Source organism: Microcebus murinus, chromosome 27 (assembly GCF_040939455.1).
Source record: "Microcebus murinus isolate Inina chromosome 27, M.murinus_Inina_mat1.0, whole genome shotgun sequence".
In the NCBI taxonomy this organism is placed as follows: domain Eukaryota; kingdom Metazoa; phylum Chordata; class Mammalia; order Primates; family Cheirogaleidae; genus Microcebus; species Microcebus murinus.
Genome location: NC_134130.1, coordinates 13536391 through 13550784, shown reverse-complemented (window position 1 = coordinate 13550784; position 14394 = coordinate 13536391). Strand labels below are relative to the sequence as shown.

The 14394-nt window shown below is 36.6% G+C and overlaps 1 protein-coding gene across 1 annotated transcript in view; it reads right to left on the bottom strand.

Annotated features, from left to right (window-relative positions):
* Nucleotides 1-3664: 3664 nt before the first annotated feature.
* Nucleotides 3665-14394, bottom strand: part of ZGRF1 (zinc finger GRF-type containing 1) — a 57659-nt gene continuing 46929 nt past the window's right edge. Inside the window, exons 23-28 of the mRNA XM_020284486.2 lie at nucleotides 12421-12548; nucleotides 10653-10776; nucleotides 5474-5650; nucleotides 5203-5337; nucleotides 3988-4249; nucleotides 3665-3808 (exon numbers count right to left, since the gene is read on the bottom strand). Coding sequence (XP_020140075.2) covers nucleotides 3684-3808; nucleotides 3988-4249; nucleotides 5203-5337; nucleotides 5474-5650; nucleotides 10653-10776; nucleotides 12421-12548 — 951 coding nt within the window. The 3' untranslated portion in view covers nucleotides 3665-3683. The remainder of the gene's footprint in view (nucleotides 3809-3987; nucleotides 4250-5202; nucleotides 5338-5473; nucleotides 5651-10652; nucleotides 10777-12420; nucleotides 12549-14394) is intronic.

Genomic DNA, 14394 nt, shown 5'->3' with positions numbered 1-14394 from the left:
TATCTATAGATGACTGTACTTATAAAACTGGCTTATTACTTTGAGTATATTGTAAAATCATGAGAAATATTAATATTTTGATTATTGAATGCAATACTACTTAAAGTTCAATTTATGTCTATCCAACCTTGGAATTTGAGATAAAAAAGATAAAGAATGTGTTAGCCTGGGTTGGAGGCATTTCTTTATTTCAAATATGGTCTTTTTCTTCTTAAAATATAAAGTCTATATTAATATTCAGGGGTCAGATAATATGTTTTTGCTCAAAATAAATGATAAACCAAACACAACTCTACAATGGTCAACACCGCCTAATGAGAAGAATGTTCTCATTTATTAATCTCTTGAAGAAAGGTAAAGTAGATGAGCGTGAAGACTGATTGTGCTCTGATGGACAGGGGCCAGGGCAGGAGCACCGTGTAAGATCTGACCCCTAGATATAAACCAGGCCTGTTGCAGCTGACATTGTACCTGGCATGACACTCTGTGACCCAGCCCAGGATGAGAAAGATTAAAACTAGAGACAAAACCACTAATACCATATCCACTATTTTGCGTCAGGTCCACCTGGAGGGAAAGAAAACCTGAAGTGGGAATTTCCATCCTAGGCTAAGGGATGAGAGAAGCAAAGAAAGAGACTAAGCCATTTCCACATTTTCCCTTTTATCCTCCACACCGCTATTCCTTTTTCTTTGCTAAACTGCCTGGCGTAAAAGAGTGCTTAACATAGTGAACGCAGGTGGGCTAGGAAGAATGGGCTGGCCCAGAAACAATTCTGCAAGACCAGTGTTATTTCCTATTCATTGGGTTTTAGCTTTCCATTAATTATGATATCCTATAAATTAGAAAAAGAAAAAAAGTCATGATAGTTATAAACTGCCAGGATATTGGAATTAGACTGAAAACATAATGGTGGACAAGCTGTACAATGCCATTAGAAACAGAGGAGGCCTGCCCACCTAAAAATAAAAAGAACCTTTGCTCTCCTTTATTAATGTTTGCCTGGATCAAAAATGCAGGATTTATACCAAACAAAAAAATACAGGCAGTCTTACTTCTGAGTGGAGTTGCCGCTTTGAGATACCTGGAATGCTGGGTCCACCTTTACACCAGGACATTTGGCAGTCTGGAGACATTTTTAGTTGTCACAACTTGGAATAAGGTGCTGCTGGCATCTAGTGGGCAGAGGCCAGGGATGCTGCTAAACATCCTCCAAGGCGCAGGACAGCACCCCCATAACAAAGAGTTATCTGGTCCAAACTGTCAAGAGTGCCGAAGTTGAGAAATCCTTGTTGCAGAACTTGAAATTTCTGGAAAACTGACAACATGAGAGGCAGAGGTTAGGGAGGAACTAATGATAGCACAGGCCCAAGTGTAGATTGTGTGAGTCTTTGAACAGTTCTAGATCAAAGCTAGTAGAAGTTAGACTAAGAACTGCGCAAAGTCAGTCGGCCATCTAGTTATAGATCTGAGATGGAAATGCAACTATCACCCAAATGAACAGTAAGTGAGGCCAAGGGCAATTTCCATAGTGTCTCCATAGTTCTCATACGTATATGTAACCGAAACATATCTTCAGATTATACAAAGGCTCAATGGATATACCATCCATATACTCTTCTTGGGAAAACAAAATTATTTGAGACCTAGCTCCAGCTGGCCAAGAACGGACTCAAAATTAAGAAATAAAAAAATGGGGAGTTTGGGCTGCAAAACTCAGGAATCCAGTTTAAATATATGTTGTCAGTCAGATTGTACAGTTCATGGGTAAAGTATGGCTCTATAATACTTCCTTCAACTATTCCTTACCGATTGTAAGGAACTGTTGGGAGTCACATTTTTCACTTTAGTTTGGATGAACACTTAAAAGAACAACTATTGCTGCAATCGGTAATACATTTGAGAAATGGCTGGGAGAATTACTTAACCACAAGTTTGGTTGTTGAATTTATTTTTCTCCCTTACATAAAAGAACTCCATAGAGGCTGACTGGTCATTTTTTTTTTTTTTTTTTTTTTTTTTTAGACAGAGTCTCACTTTATTGCCCAGGCTAGAGTGAGTGCCATGGCGTCAGTCTAGCTCACAGCAACCTCAAACTCCTGGCTCAAGCAATCCTGCTGCCTCAGCCTCCCAAGTAGCTGGGACTACAGGCATTCACCACCATGCCCGGCTAATTTTTTGTATATATATATATTAGTTGGCCAATTAATTTCTTTCTATTTATAGTAGAGACGGGGTCTCGCTCCTACTCAGGCTGGTTTCGAACTTCTGACCTCGAGCAATCCGCCCGCCTCGGCCTCCCAGAGAGCTAGGATTACAGGCGTGAGCCACCACGCCTGGCCTGACTGGTCATTTTTTATTGTGAAGTAATTCAAGTAGCAATTTTCTGCATCTTTAAAATGAATATTGAGTGACTTGTGTCACTAAGTTTAAGTTGGTAAAAATAGTTCATTGATATTAATTATAATTAAACCCTTGTCATTCTTCCATCTATGGAAGAACGTTCTTTTGTTAATAATGTCTAAGAATTAGTATGGACTCAAATGGTTTAAAACTTATCTACATATAAATAGACAGAATATAAGCACATGTTAATGATTATCTCTTGGTAGTGGATTCTATGTGATTTTTGTTTTCCTTTGTATACTTTCTTATATTTTGCAATTTTCTATAAGGAGAATATATTATTTTAAAAGGAAAAAGTTTTAATCCATACATATTACATATATCAATAACTACTGTGCAAATAAATGCCCAGGAAAAAGGCTAGAAGGAAATGAACCAAAGCTAGTCTTTCATTCATCTGTCCGTTCATCCAGTGGATATTTATTGAGAACCTACTATACCAGACATGGTGCCAGCCACTGCCCAGGGCAAGGTGTTGAGCACTGCTATCTCCAGTTGTAAACTTTTAGTGTTTTCTCTTTCTTCTCTTTCATACTTCTCAAAAGCTTTGTTGTGAATATGTTTTTATTTATAAAATAGTGAAGCATTTTATTTATTTTTAAAAGATTCTAGGCCGGGCGCTGTGGCTCACGCCTGTAATCCTAGCTCTTGGGAGGCCGAGGCGGGCGGATTGCTCAAGGTCAGGAGTTCAAAACCAGCCTGAGCAAGAGCGAGACCCCGTCTCTACTATAAATAGAAAGAAATTAATCGGCCAACTGATATATATATAAAAAATTAGCCGGGCATAGTGGCGCATGCCTGTAGTCCCAGCTACTCGGGAGGCTGAGGCAGAAGGATCACTGGAGCCCAGGAGTTTGAGGTTGCTGTGAGCTAGGCTGACGCCACGGCACTCACTCTAGCCTGGACAACAAAGCGAGACTCTGTCTCAAAAAAAAAAAAAAAAAAAAAAAAAAAAGATTCTGGTAGCCAGTGCTCAGAAAGGAGTGTTGGCATATCTGACCGTGCAGATGTGATCTAACAGATGAGCTTTTGTAGTCACTTATTGAGGTACACTGGTATTCCCCTTCACCTGCACCTTGTGAAATTCATTTCTTTAGCAAACAGAAAATACACTTTTTAGAAAAAAAAATTATTTTTATTAGAGATAAAGTATTTTTATAAAAAGGGTTTTAGAGTAATAAAAATATTTTAAAAATTAATATGTAGTGTAAAATGAATCTGAATTTACTTAAATATAAAATATCTATACCATGTCTTTTTGTTAATGAGATTTATCTTTAGATTTTCTCTTTTTCATTCTTTTTCTTCCGTTTTTCTTCTGCTTGTTTTTCAAAATAATCTTTAAGGAGACGGCTCAGCTGTGGTTCACACTGGCTTGCATGTTGCAATCCGTCTTCCCTTCCTTAAAAAGATATAAAACATGAGACAACTATTCTTTATTTTATAGTGCTCCCTGTATTATTGTCTGTCACCTCCCACAGTGGCAAATTCAGAGCTGTTCCTGCATGAACCACCCCAATATTAAGACATAAAAGTCAGTGTTAATTCAAAATGCTTGAATTAAACACATTTGTATTTTACCTTCACAGTGTTGGATCACACGCCCCCATAGTCGATTTTTCCTCAAACAGGCTAAATTTCCCACAATCAGCAAATGCCTCTTTCCTCTGGTCAATGCGACATTCATTCTTTTTTCTGAATCAATGAATCCTACTTGTCTTGTCCTTACGCAGGACAGAATGATGATCTCCTTTTCAGCTCCCTGAAAAGCATCTACTGTGGACACCTGCACAGTTTTCATATTAGGCTGGTCAAAGTCCACGGCACTGAGCAGATGACAAAGCTGTGGAGGGAAGAAGACAGAGGTTGTGCGATACACAGACCAGGAAGAACTTAAGCCTCTCAACTTGCTCATTTTAATTTAACTAATATTGGATGATTTTCATTCTCTTCCATAACTCACATAGATTTAGCTAGTTTATAAAATGATAAATGATTAGATGACAATATGAATTATGAAGTGAAATCAAAAGTGATGTGTCAATCACTCTCTAATAATTGGGAGCTAATTGACAGGCACACCCATGCAAAAAGAGATGTAAAGTTTGTTGGAAATCAAGAAGCAGGGAAAGGTAAAAACTTACCTACCAAGTACTATGAACACTATTCAGATGATACCTTAAAAGCCATGACTTAAGCATTATAAAAGGTATCCATGCAACAAAAACATTTGTACCCCCTTAATATTTTGAAATGTAAAACATATTATTTGCAAAAAATAAGCGATGGTTTATCTGCTGCTGGGAATTTATTTGGAAATGCTAATTTGAAGGTGATAAATAAACTAATGATGAAATTGACAAAAGACAGTAAAAGAAAAAAGAAAAATCTAGTTAGAAGTAACTGGCCCACATGTACATTAATACCTGGTTATCTATCCTTGATTTCCTGATAAACTGTAATAATAATGAAAGAACATTTTGGAAAACAAGAGATTCAATCCCATCTGTCCCAAAACACAAAGCATACACCATATTTTCTTCCCTCTAATTTGTTTATTTGCATTTTTGTTCCAACAGCTGTAAACTAAATTTAATTAAACCTTGTTAGGTTTACATTTAATTATACAGAAAAAAAGCCAGACCATAAACACATCAGAATGTTTCTTTTTTGATACATTCATTACAGTACCAAAAGTTTTTTGAGCACCAAACTGCTCCAAATGTAATATCAAATGTTATAATATATAATTGCAATACTTAATATATGACAAATACTGTAATATGTAATACAAACCTTATACATCTGGGATTTGTATAATGTTATCACCCCAATCATAGAGCCTGCTATTCCACTTGCAATCAGTGATTGAATCAGCTTGAGTGTAAACGCAGCTTCTGCCATATTATGAAAGCTGTTATCTCTTTCAATCTGGAATAGGAAACAGATCCTAAATTACATTTCCCAGAAAGGCTATGGAAAGCCCAAGTAAAATCATACCAACAACAATAAAATTAAACCAGGAAACTAAACCATGTTGACTCCCATCAACGTTAATGTCATTTACCTGCTCTAGTCCTTTAACATTATAAAAACACAGGGTTGGAAGCCATTCCAATAAAGGGCTTCTCTCTGTTTCTGAAATGCCATTCATGAGGTTTCCGTCATAAAACAGATCATTAGCGATAGCGCTGATTACAGGGTGACAACGGTATTGAGTTCGCAAGAGAATTGGCTTGTGACCCTAAGAAATTTAAATGCAGAAAAGAAATTAAAACCTAACTTTTTTGTCTCTAAGAAAAATATTGCTATATTGCAGGCTTAGGTGATGAATTACAACCATGACAGAATAGACTATAAGCTTTCATAATCTATCTGGACTTGGCCTACCACTAAATTTAAAAGAAATATTTTTAAAAATTAGAAAGTATTGTTGATAATTCATGTATTAATTTTCCTCCTGAGTAAAAGTGATTTTTCATTCTGAATCTTCAAAGAAATTTCAGATTTTGTTAACATATAAAATCCAAATCCCATCTACTGTATGGCTCTTCTGGAACACGTTCTTTGTCGAAAGTTCTGTGGTATTGTTAGGACACTTCGAATAGCTACAAGGTACTCCCATAATAATACATATGCAATTAAATGCAGGATTAACAATCTCATGGACAAAGAATCTTCTATGAGGAAAAAAAATGTAAGAAAAATAATCAATCTGAGTACTCTTTGGGACATAAATTTGTCTAAGTTTATATATAAGTCTAAGAAGTCAGTTGGCTTCTGTGAAACCTCTGACAAAATGTGTCAAGTATAAAAATGCTGAAAGAAAAAAATGCTCAAGGGATCATTACTTATAACTGGAAACAACTAAATATTTAATGTTAGAGAAATGACTAGGATATGGTATATCCACACAATATTATATTTAGTGGTTAAACATTTATGACAATAATGATGATTACAAAACATAATTAACAAAAAATAACAAGAGGAGATGATTTGCTGTTATGCAAAGTTAAAAAAAGGCAGGATAGAAATTATATGTATGGTATGGTTTCAGCTATATAAAAATACATATATTTGTTATATATGGCAGGGCATGGTGGCTCACTCCTGTGAGCACTCTGGGAGGCGGAGACGGGTGGATTGCTCAAGGTCAGGAGTTTGAAACCAGCCTGAGCAAGAGCGAGACCCCATCTCTACTATAAATACAAAGAAATGAATTGGCCAACTAAAAATATATAGAAAAAATTAGCTGGGCATGGTGGCACATGCCTGTAGTCCCAGCTACTTGGGAGGCTGAGGCAGTAGGATTGCTAGAGCCTAGGAGTTTGAGGTTGCTGTGAGCTAGGCTGACACTACGGCACTCACTCTAGCCTGGACAACAAAGCGAGACTCTGTCTCAAAAAAAAAAAAAAAAACATATATTTGTTATATATATATATATATAGCCCTAAGATAAAAGGTGGGGGAAAAAAATACGAAAATATTATAAAGGGTCTTCTCTTAAGGGCAGTGAGGTTATTGTAGATGTTTTATTTTTATCTCTTTTCTTTTCTTTTGTTTTGTTTTTTAGAGACAAGGTCTCACTCTGTTGCCCAGGCTGGCTCGGAACTCCTAGGCTCAAGCGATCCTCCCCTCTCAGCCTCCTGGACTGTAGCCAGGACTATAGGCACGTCATCACTGGGCCCGCTTTACCTTTTTTCTTTTCTGTAGTTTCCACACTTTCTATAATGAGTAGTAGACATTACTTTTATTTCTTTTACTTTGAATTAATTATGAATTAGTTCAAATATACAAAAAGAAAAGAAAAGAATATGACATCCATATACCTACTATCCAAATTTGACACTAACATCTGGTCATATTTGCTGCAGAACTCTCTTGTAAATCAAATATGACATATATAGTTAAAAAGCCTCCCTCATTGCTTTACCTCTACCACTGTCCCCAGAAATAACCCCAATCCTGAATTTGTTTTGTGGCATTCCCCTGCATGTTTATATATATTCATTACATTGCTATATACTGTGTTTCCCCGAAAATAAGACCTACCCATAAAATACGCCCTAGCAGGATTTCCAAGCATTTGCACAAGCCCTACCCCGAAAATAAGACCTACTGATGGGTATATTTGCACAACCCATGCATTTTGTCGCAGAGTGGTAAAGAAGATGAGCAGCCCTTCTCATCTGCCCCATGAGAGTTCTATGGCTCGACATGAGAGATCGGGGCCAATGGTCCTAAAGGAAATAGAATTGCGAGAAATTCAGGATGGAATTCGGGGTTTGGCGAGTTATGATGATGTTCCAGAAGAAGACGACTTAACTATATTTGAATAAATGTAGATTGTTGTCCCATATTTAAAAAAAAATAACACATCCCCTGAAAATAAGCCCTAGGGTGTCTTCTTGAGGAAAAATAAAGACCCTGTCTTATTTTAGGGGAAACATGGTATCTATAAATAATATATATCATCTCATGTACTTTTGAAATTCTCATAAATGGCACTTTACTGTAAGTATTCCTTTGTACTTTGCTTCTTTCAATATCCACTATGTTTTTAAGAACTATCTATATGGATCGAGTTCATTCATCGTAACTGTTTTATATTATTCCACTCTGTGATGAAATCACTTTTTAATCTATCCTTTATTTGTGCTTTTAGAACTCCCCCAGATAAAAACCTATTTCATATTTTAAAAGGCATTGACAATGAATAAGTGAAAAGGTAAAGGGCATAAAAGTATGCATGGCGCATTAACTTCATTAAAATGGAGAAATATTTTATATTTTTGCTTACATTGGTATATGACTAGAAAGACACAAGAAAGGGATGACAGTTGTTTCCAATGACAGGAACTGAGTGGTTGAAGGACAGGAGTAAAAGTCTTCACTGTCTCCATGCTTTTTGATTCCTCTTGAATTTTGAATCATGTGACTAATACCTATTACTATTACCTATTTATTACCTGTTGTAAGAATTTAAGTACTTTTTAAAAATTAAGATTTTTTTTTAAAAAGTCATTGAAAAGGTCTGATTCAAAAGAGGTTGGACACTGACTTGTTGTGGAAGGGGTAGAAAGTTTTACAATTCAATTCAATTATAATTAAAAGCTCAACATAACTGAAGGCTTGGTTCCTCACAAAACTGACTACATCCGAACTTAAAACTCAGTGTAACTTGAAACTCAATGTAAGAGAGAACTTCTGAATTAAGAAAGTAGAATAAAATTGCTTTGTAGAATCCATTTTCTAATATTGAAAGGTACAAAAAAAAAAAAAACCCTGAAAACAACGGTGAAGGAAAAAACTCAGCAGTTATACAACAAAGAAAGGTTTACAGACAACTCAATGCCATAAAGTTTAAAAAGTGCTTGTCATCAGGAAAGAAACAAGATTCTGGGGTGGAAGGGAGAAATGCAACATAGTGGGATTCCTCATTTCTCCAGAAGTCATATAATGGCAATGGCTCCGAAGAAGAATAATGAAACAGGAGAAGTGAACTGGGAAGTTTTTACTGGAAGTGAACCATATATCAAACTGACAGAACACCTGAGGCCCAGGAGTATCCCTGCTCTGGGAAAGGGGCAACATCTCCACCCATGGGGAGTGAATCCTGGTACAGTGTATTTAACAAAACCTTAGAAGACAAAGTGCCCACAATAGCTAAGAAAAATGGCACACATTCTTAACCTAGGTCTATACCAACCCCATTTCTATCTCCTCCCCCCTACTCCTGCAACCACCATATTTTCAAGGAACTGAGAAAATAGAATACGGAATATAAATCTGAGAGAGTTGCCCAAGCAAAAACATCAGAAAATAAAACAAGTACAGGAATTATGCAAACAATAAATAGATTCGAATAAATATTTGTACATCAATGTTCATAGCAGATTATTCACAATGGCCAAAAGGTGGAAACAACACACATATCCATCAACAAAATGTATTATACACATGCAGTGAAACATTACTCAGCCTTAAAAAGGGACAAAATTCTGATATATATGCTACAACGTGGGTGAACTTTGAAGCCATTATGCTAAGTAAATAAGATAAGACATAAAATGACAAAAACCATATGATTCCACTCATATGAGGTGCCTAACATAGGCAAATTCTTAGAGACAGAAAGTAGAATAGAGTTTATCAGGAGCTGAGAGAAGGAGAAATAGGAAATTATTGTTTACTGGGTACAAAGTTTCTATTTGAGATGATGAAAAAGTTCTGGAAATCGATAAGTGATGGTTGTATAACATTATGAATGTACTTGATAAGATAGTACATGCTCCAATGTGGATGGACCTCAAAAACGTCATGCTAAGTGAAAAAAGCCAGACACAAAAACACTCACATATTGTATGATTCCATTTATATGAAGTATCCAGAATAAATAAATCCATACAGACAAGAAGCAGACTGGTAGTTGCCAGAAGCTGGAGGGAGAGGTGATAGGCAGTAATTGCTAAATGGGTATGGGGTTTTATTTGGGGGATGAAAATGTTTTGGAACTAGATAGAGATGGTGGTTGCAAAGCATTGTAAATATACTCAATGTCACTGAATTCTTCACTTTAAAATGGTTAGTTTGATGTTAGGGGAATGCTATGGTGTGAATGTGTCCCCCAAAGCTCTTGTGTTGAAAACTTAATCCTCTGTGCAACAGTGTTGAGAGGTGAGACCTTTAAGAGGTGATTAGGCCACAAGGATTCTGCCCTCATGAATGGATTAATGCTATTCTCATAAAAGGATCAGTCTGGCCCTCTTCACCTCCCCCCTCACACTCTCTCTCCATTCTCTCGCTCTTTCACCTTCCACCACAGGATTGCTAAGCACCAAGGCCCTGGCCAGATGTGGGCCCCTATTATCTTATACTTCCCAGCCGCCAGAACTGTAAGAAATAAATCTCTATTCTTTATAAATTACCTAGTCTAGAGTAGTTTGTTATAGTATCACAAAACAGACTAAGACAGTGAATTCTACCTCAAATTAAAAACATATTAATAATTTCTTTTCATGTTAAATGCTAAGTGCTCTACTAACGTACATAAGGGTAGAGATTCTTTTCATAAAGGGGCACTTAAATTATAGGGTTCTACTTACCTTTAAGATGAGTACTTTCTAAACAATTCTAAGTATACATTATCTTAAGGCAGGGACTAGAACATCTAATATTCTCATTCTCCTATCAACCTGCACACACAGTATATCATAAATAAATGATAATTCGGCAGTATGTACCATTAAGCAAAGTCGATCAAAGAGAGTTTGTTCCAATCCATTTTCATGAGCTGCATCAGAACCCTGAATAGTAGGAGGCAGCTGTTTGGGGTCCCCAACAAGAATCAGCTTTTCACACTCAAACCTAAAAACAGATTTTGAAAAATTAATCTAAGCAATGAAAAAGGGTGCATTAACATCATTTATTGCAGTTTTAAAAATATATCTAAAAATTCAAATCCCATGAAATATCCTGAGAACTAACAAGGCTCAATAATGCCAGTAAGTATATTAACGGCTTTGAAAAGTTTACATAACTTAATTTTTTTCCATAGAAAGCCTATTAAGTGTCCCTTGCCTCTGTATGGAATTCATATTTCACAGAACTCCCATGTATGTCACATATCTGAGACATACTGATTTTTAGAATCCATAAACTCTCAGAATTATAGGCTTGCATAGAAATCATTTGACTTAAACCCTACTTTTAAAGGTGAAGTAAATTAGGCTCTCGGGTTAAGTCCAAGTTTTATAGACAAACCTGTATCTAAATTTCAACTCTATTATAATTTATGGACACAACAAGTTATGTAGTCTCTCCATATTTCGGTATTCTTAGTAACCTGGAGGTAATTATACCTTGCATAGCTGTGATAAGAATTAAATGAAATATGTAATGTTTTTAGTACACAGTGGGTGCTCAACAAGTATTACTCCTCTACCCTCTGCTGCTCTTCCACCCCTGGCTCCTGAGTAGAGTGATAAACTCATCCTAAAAACTGAAAGCCCCACGATCCAGGAATCTTCCAAAGTCTCATGCAAACCATGACAGTTGGTGTCCTGTTTCCTCAAACTGCATAAGATTAGAACTCAGGCCTATTGAGTCCTAGTCTAGTACTCTTTCCACTACCTTTAGGACACCCCAATAAAAGATGCTTTAAAAGCACAAGGTTTCAATTGTCTGGGACAGCTTATAAGACTTCATGGTCTTTTAATTTTAGGAGACAAGTTTTTATTTTCAACTTGTTTTTCTTTATATACTTTACATCCTTTCATAATCTAAAAATTGTTTTCAAAACCTAAACATGAATTATATCAAGGTAAGGAAACTGAAGGACATTCTTCAGGGAAGTTAGGTTCTCAAATTATAATCAAAGAGCAACCTTTAATCTAGTTGAGAAACTTGCAAGGTTCTAGTAGAATCCTAGCACTAGAGCTATCAATGCTTTAAGGATTATATCATCCAGATGCCTAAACTGTGACCTAACAAAATTTTGATACATTAACCCCCCCCCCAAATTTCCCTCTGTATACTTTTTTTTTTTTTTTTTTGAGACAGAGTCTCACTTTGTTGCCCAGGCTAGAGTGAGTGCCGTGGCGTCAGCCTAGCTCACAGCAACCTCAAACTCCTGGGCTCAAGCGATCCTCCTGCCTCAGCCTCCCGAGTAGCTGAGACTACAGGCATGCACCACCATGCCAGGCTAAATTTTGTATATATTTTTAGTTGGCCAATTAATTTCTTTCCATTTATAGTAGAGACGGGGTCTCACTCTTGCTCAGGCTGGTTTCGAACTCCTGACCTCGAGCAATCCGCCCACCTCAGCCTCCCAGAGTGCTAGGATTACAGGTGTGAGCCACCGCGCCCAGCCTCCTCTGTATACTTTTTAAAAATAAGTTTACTACTTGAATTAATAAGAATTTTCACAAAAGTTTGGAAGCGTCTGAACAGAGGAAATGTTTGAAATAACTGACATCTGAGTGCTCTCGGGAAAAGAATCTGTTAGATTACCTTGCGATGGGAAGGAGAGAAGCCGGTTCGGTTATTTGACTACACTCATCCAACACAACTACAGGAAATTTAAGATCATTCATGCATGAGAACGGGCAGGCTGCACAGGTAACTCCAACTACTCGAACCTTTATTGCAACAAAAGTGTTATAAATTAACAACTATTAATAGAAAATAAGAGAACGTTTTTACCAAAGAACTTGTAGGCTAAAGTCAGAAAGCCAGCTAGTCCTAATTTAATTCCTGGCAATTGAAAATCACAGGTCACTTTATGTCCATGTTATCTCTCTCTTTTTGTTATTTCTACATATAATACAAAATAGAAATCACCGAATTACAGGCTACTTAAGACACAAGCCCATTAAGAATAAATAAGAGAGGCACAGTTTGATATTCAGAAGGAAGGTACTGCAATATCAAGAATTTTTCAAAACCAAGGATGAGACTCATATTCTATCTTCTAAATGAGGTTAACTAAGGATAACATGCATCGTATAAACACAGGCCAAAGTTCTCCACAAAGATTACATTGAATATGCTAATAAACTATCCTTTCTTAACCTTTGAGGACACTGGTTTTTTTATTTATTTAAGAAGGTAAAGATGGCTAATGCTGAACAGTAAATGAAAGTGTACCTGTAGCCTATAAGTATATTTGAATTTTACAAGTTAAATATTATGCCAGAATGCCAGGCTGGAGTGCAGTGGTCTGATCATAGCTCATTGCAGCCTCAAACTCCTGGGCTCGAGCCATCCTTCCACCTCAAACCCCCCCCCCCCAGTAGCTGGGACTACAGGTGCGCACCAAAACACTTGCTAACTCTTCTATTTGTTTTTGGTAGAGATGGGGTCTTGCTATGTTGCTCAGGCTAGTTTCAAAGCAATCCTCCCGACTTGGCCTCTGGGATTATAGGTGTGCACCAACATGCCCAGCCTATGACTTTTCTAACTGGATGTGGTCATTTTGGCCTAGTAGCCCACTAGTTATATACATGTGTGCCAGTGCACACACGCACACACACACACACGTGTATTTATGTGTATATATGTACACGAACATATACGGTAACATGCTATACTGATTTGTAGCCTAGGAGCAACAGGCTTTATACCATGTAGGCTAGATGTGTGGTAGGGTGTATTATCTAGGTGTATGTAAGTACACCCTATAATGTTCATGCAACAATGAAATTGCCTAACAATGCATTTCTCAGAAAGTATTCTGTCATTAAGTGACACATGACTGTACTTGTTCTCTTCTAAAAATCTTAACATTGCTTGATAGCAAGGGCAGCCCATATAAACTGATTATATCTTTTTTCAACAAATTGACAAAAATATGCTCTACAAATTAAATATCGCCTCTATTGATCCTGTGAAATAAAATTATAAACACCTTATTTTCTTTAATAATAAATAACATTCATCATATACAACAGCCCTGTATTAGTTAGGGTTTGTTTTTTTTTTGTTAAAAACAAAAATCCTACAGTCACATTTTATATGAGAAATTTTACAATATTTAAACATTCAGTTCCTTAAAAATGATCAAGACATGGTACCATTCTGAAATATCATTCATTATCTAATTTCTGGTAACTTTATCTGACAAAAACAACCACAGAATGACAACTCTAATGTTACGAATCAGGAAGCATTTTTCTTTTTTTTTTTTTTTGAGACAGAGTCTCGCTTTGTTGTCCAGGCTAGAGTGAGTGCCGTGGCGTCAGCCTAGCTCACAGCAACCTCAAACTCCTGGGCTCGAGTGATCCTACTGCCTCAGCCTCCCAGGTAGCTGGGACTACAGGCATGCGCCACCATGCCCGGCTAATTTTTTATATATATATCAGTTGGCCAATTAATTTCTTTCTATTTATAGTAGAGACGTCAGTGTCAAGGACTCAATATCGAAAAAGAAAAAAAATAAAAAAAATAAAATAAAAAAGCTAAATATAGTAGAGACGGGGTCTCGCT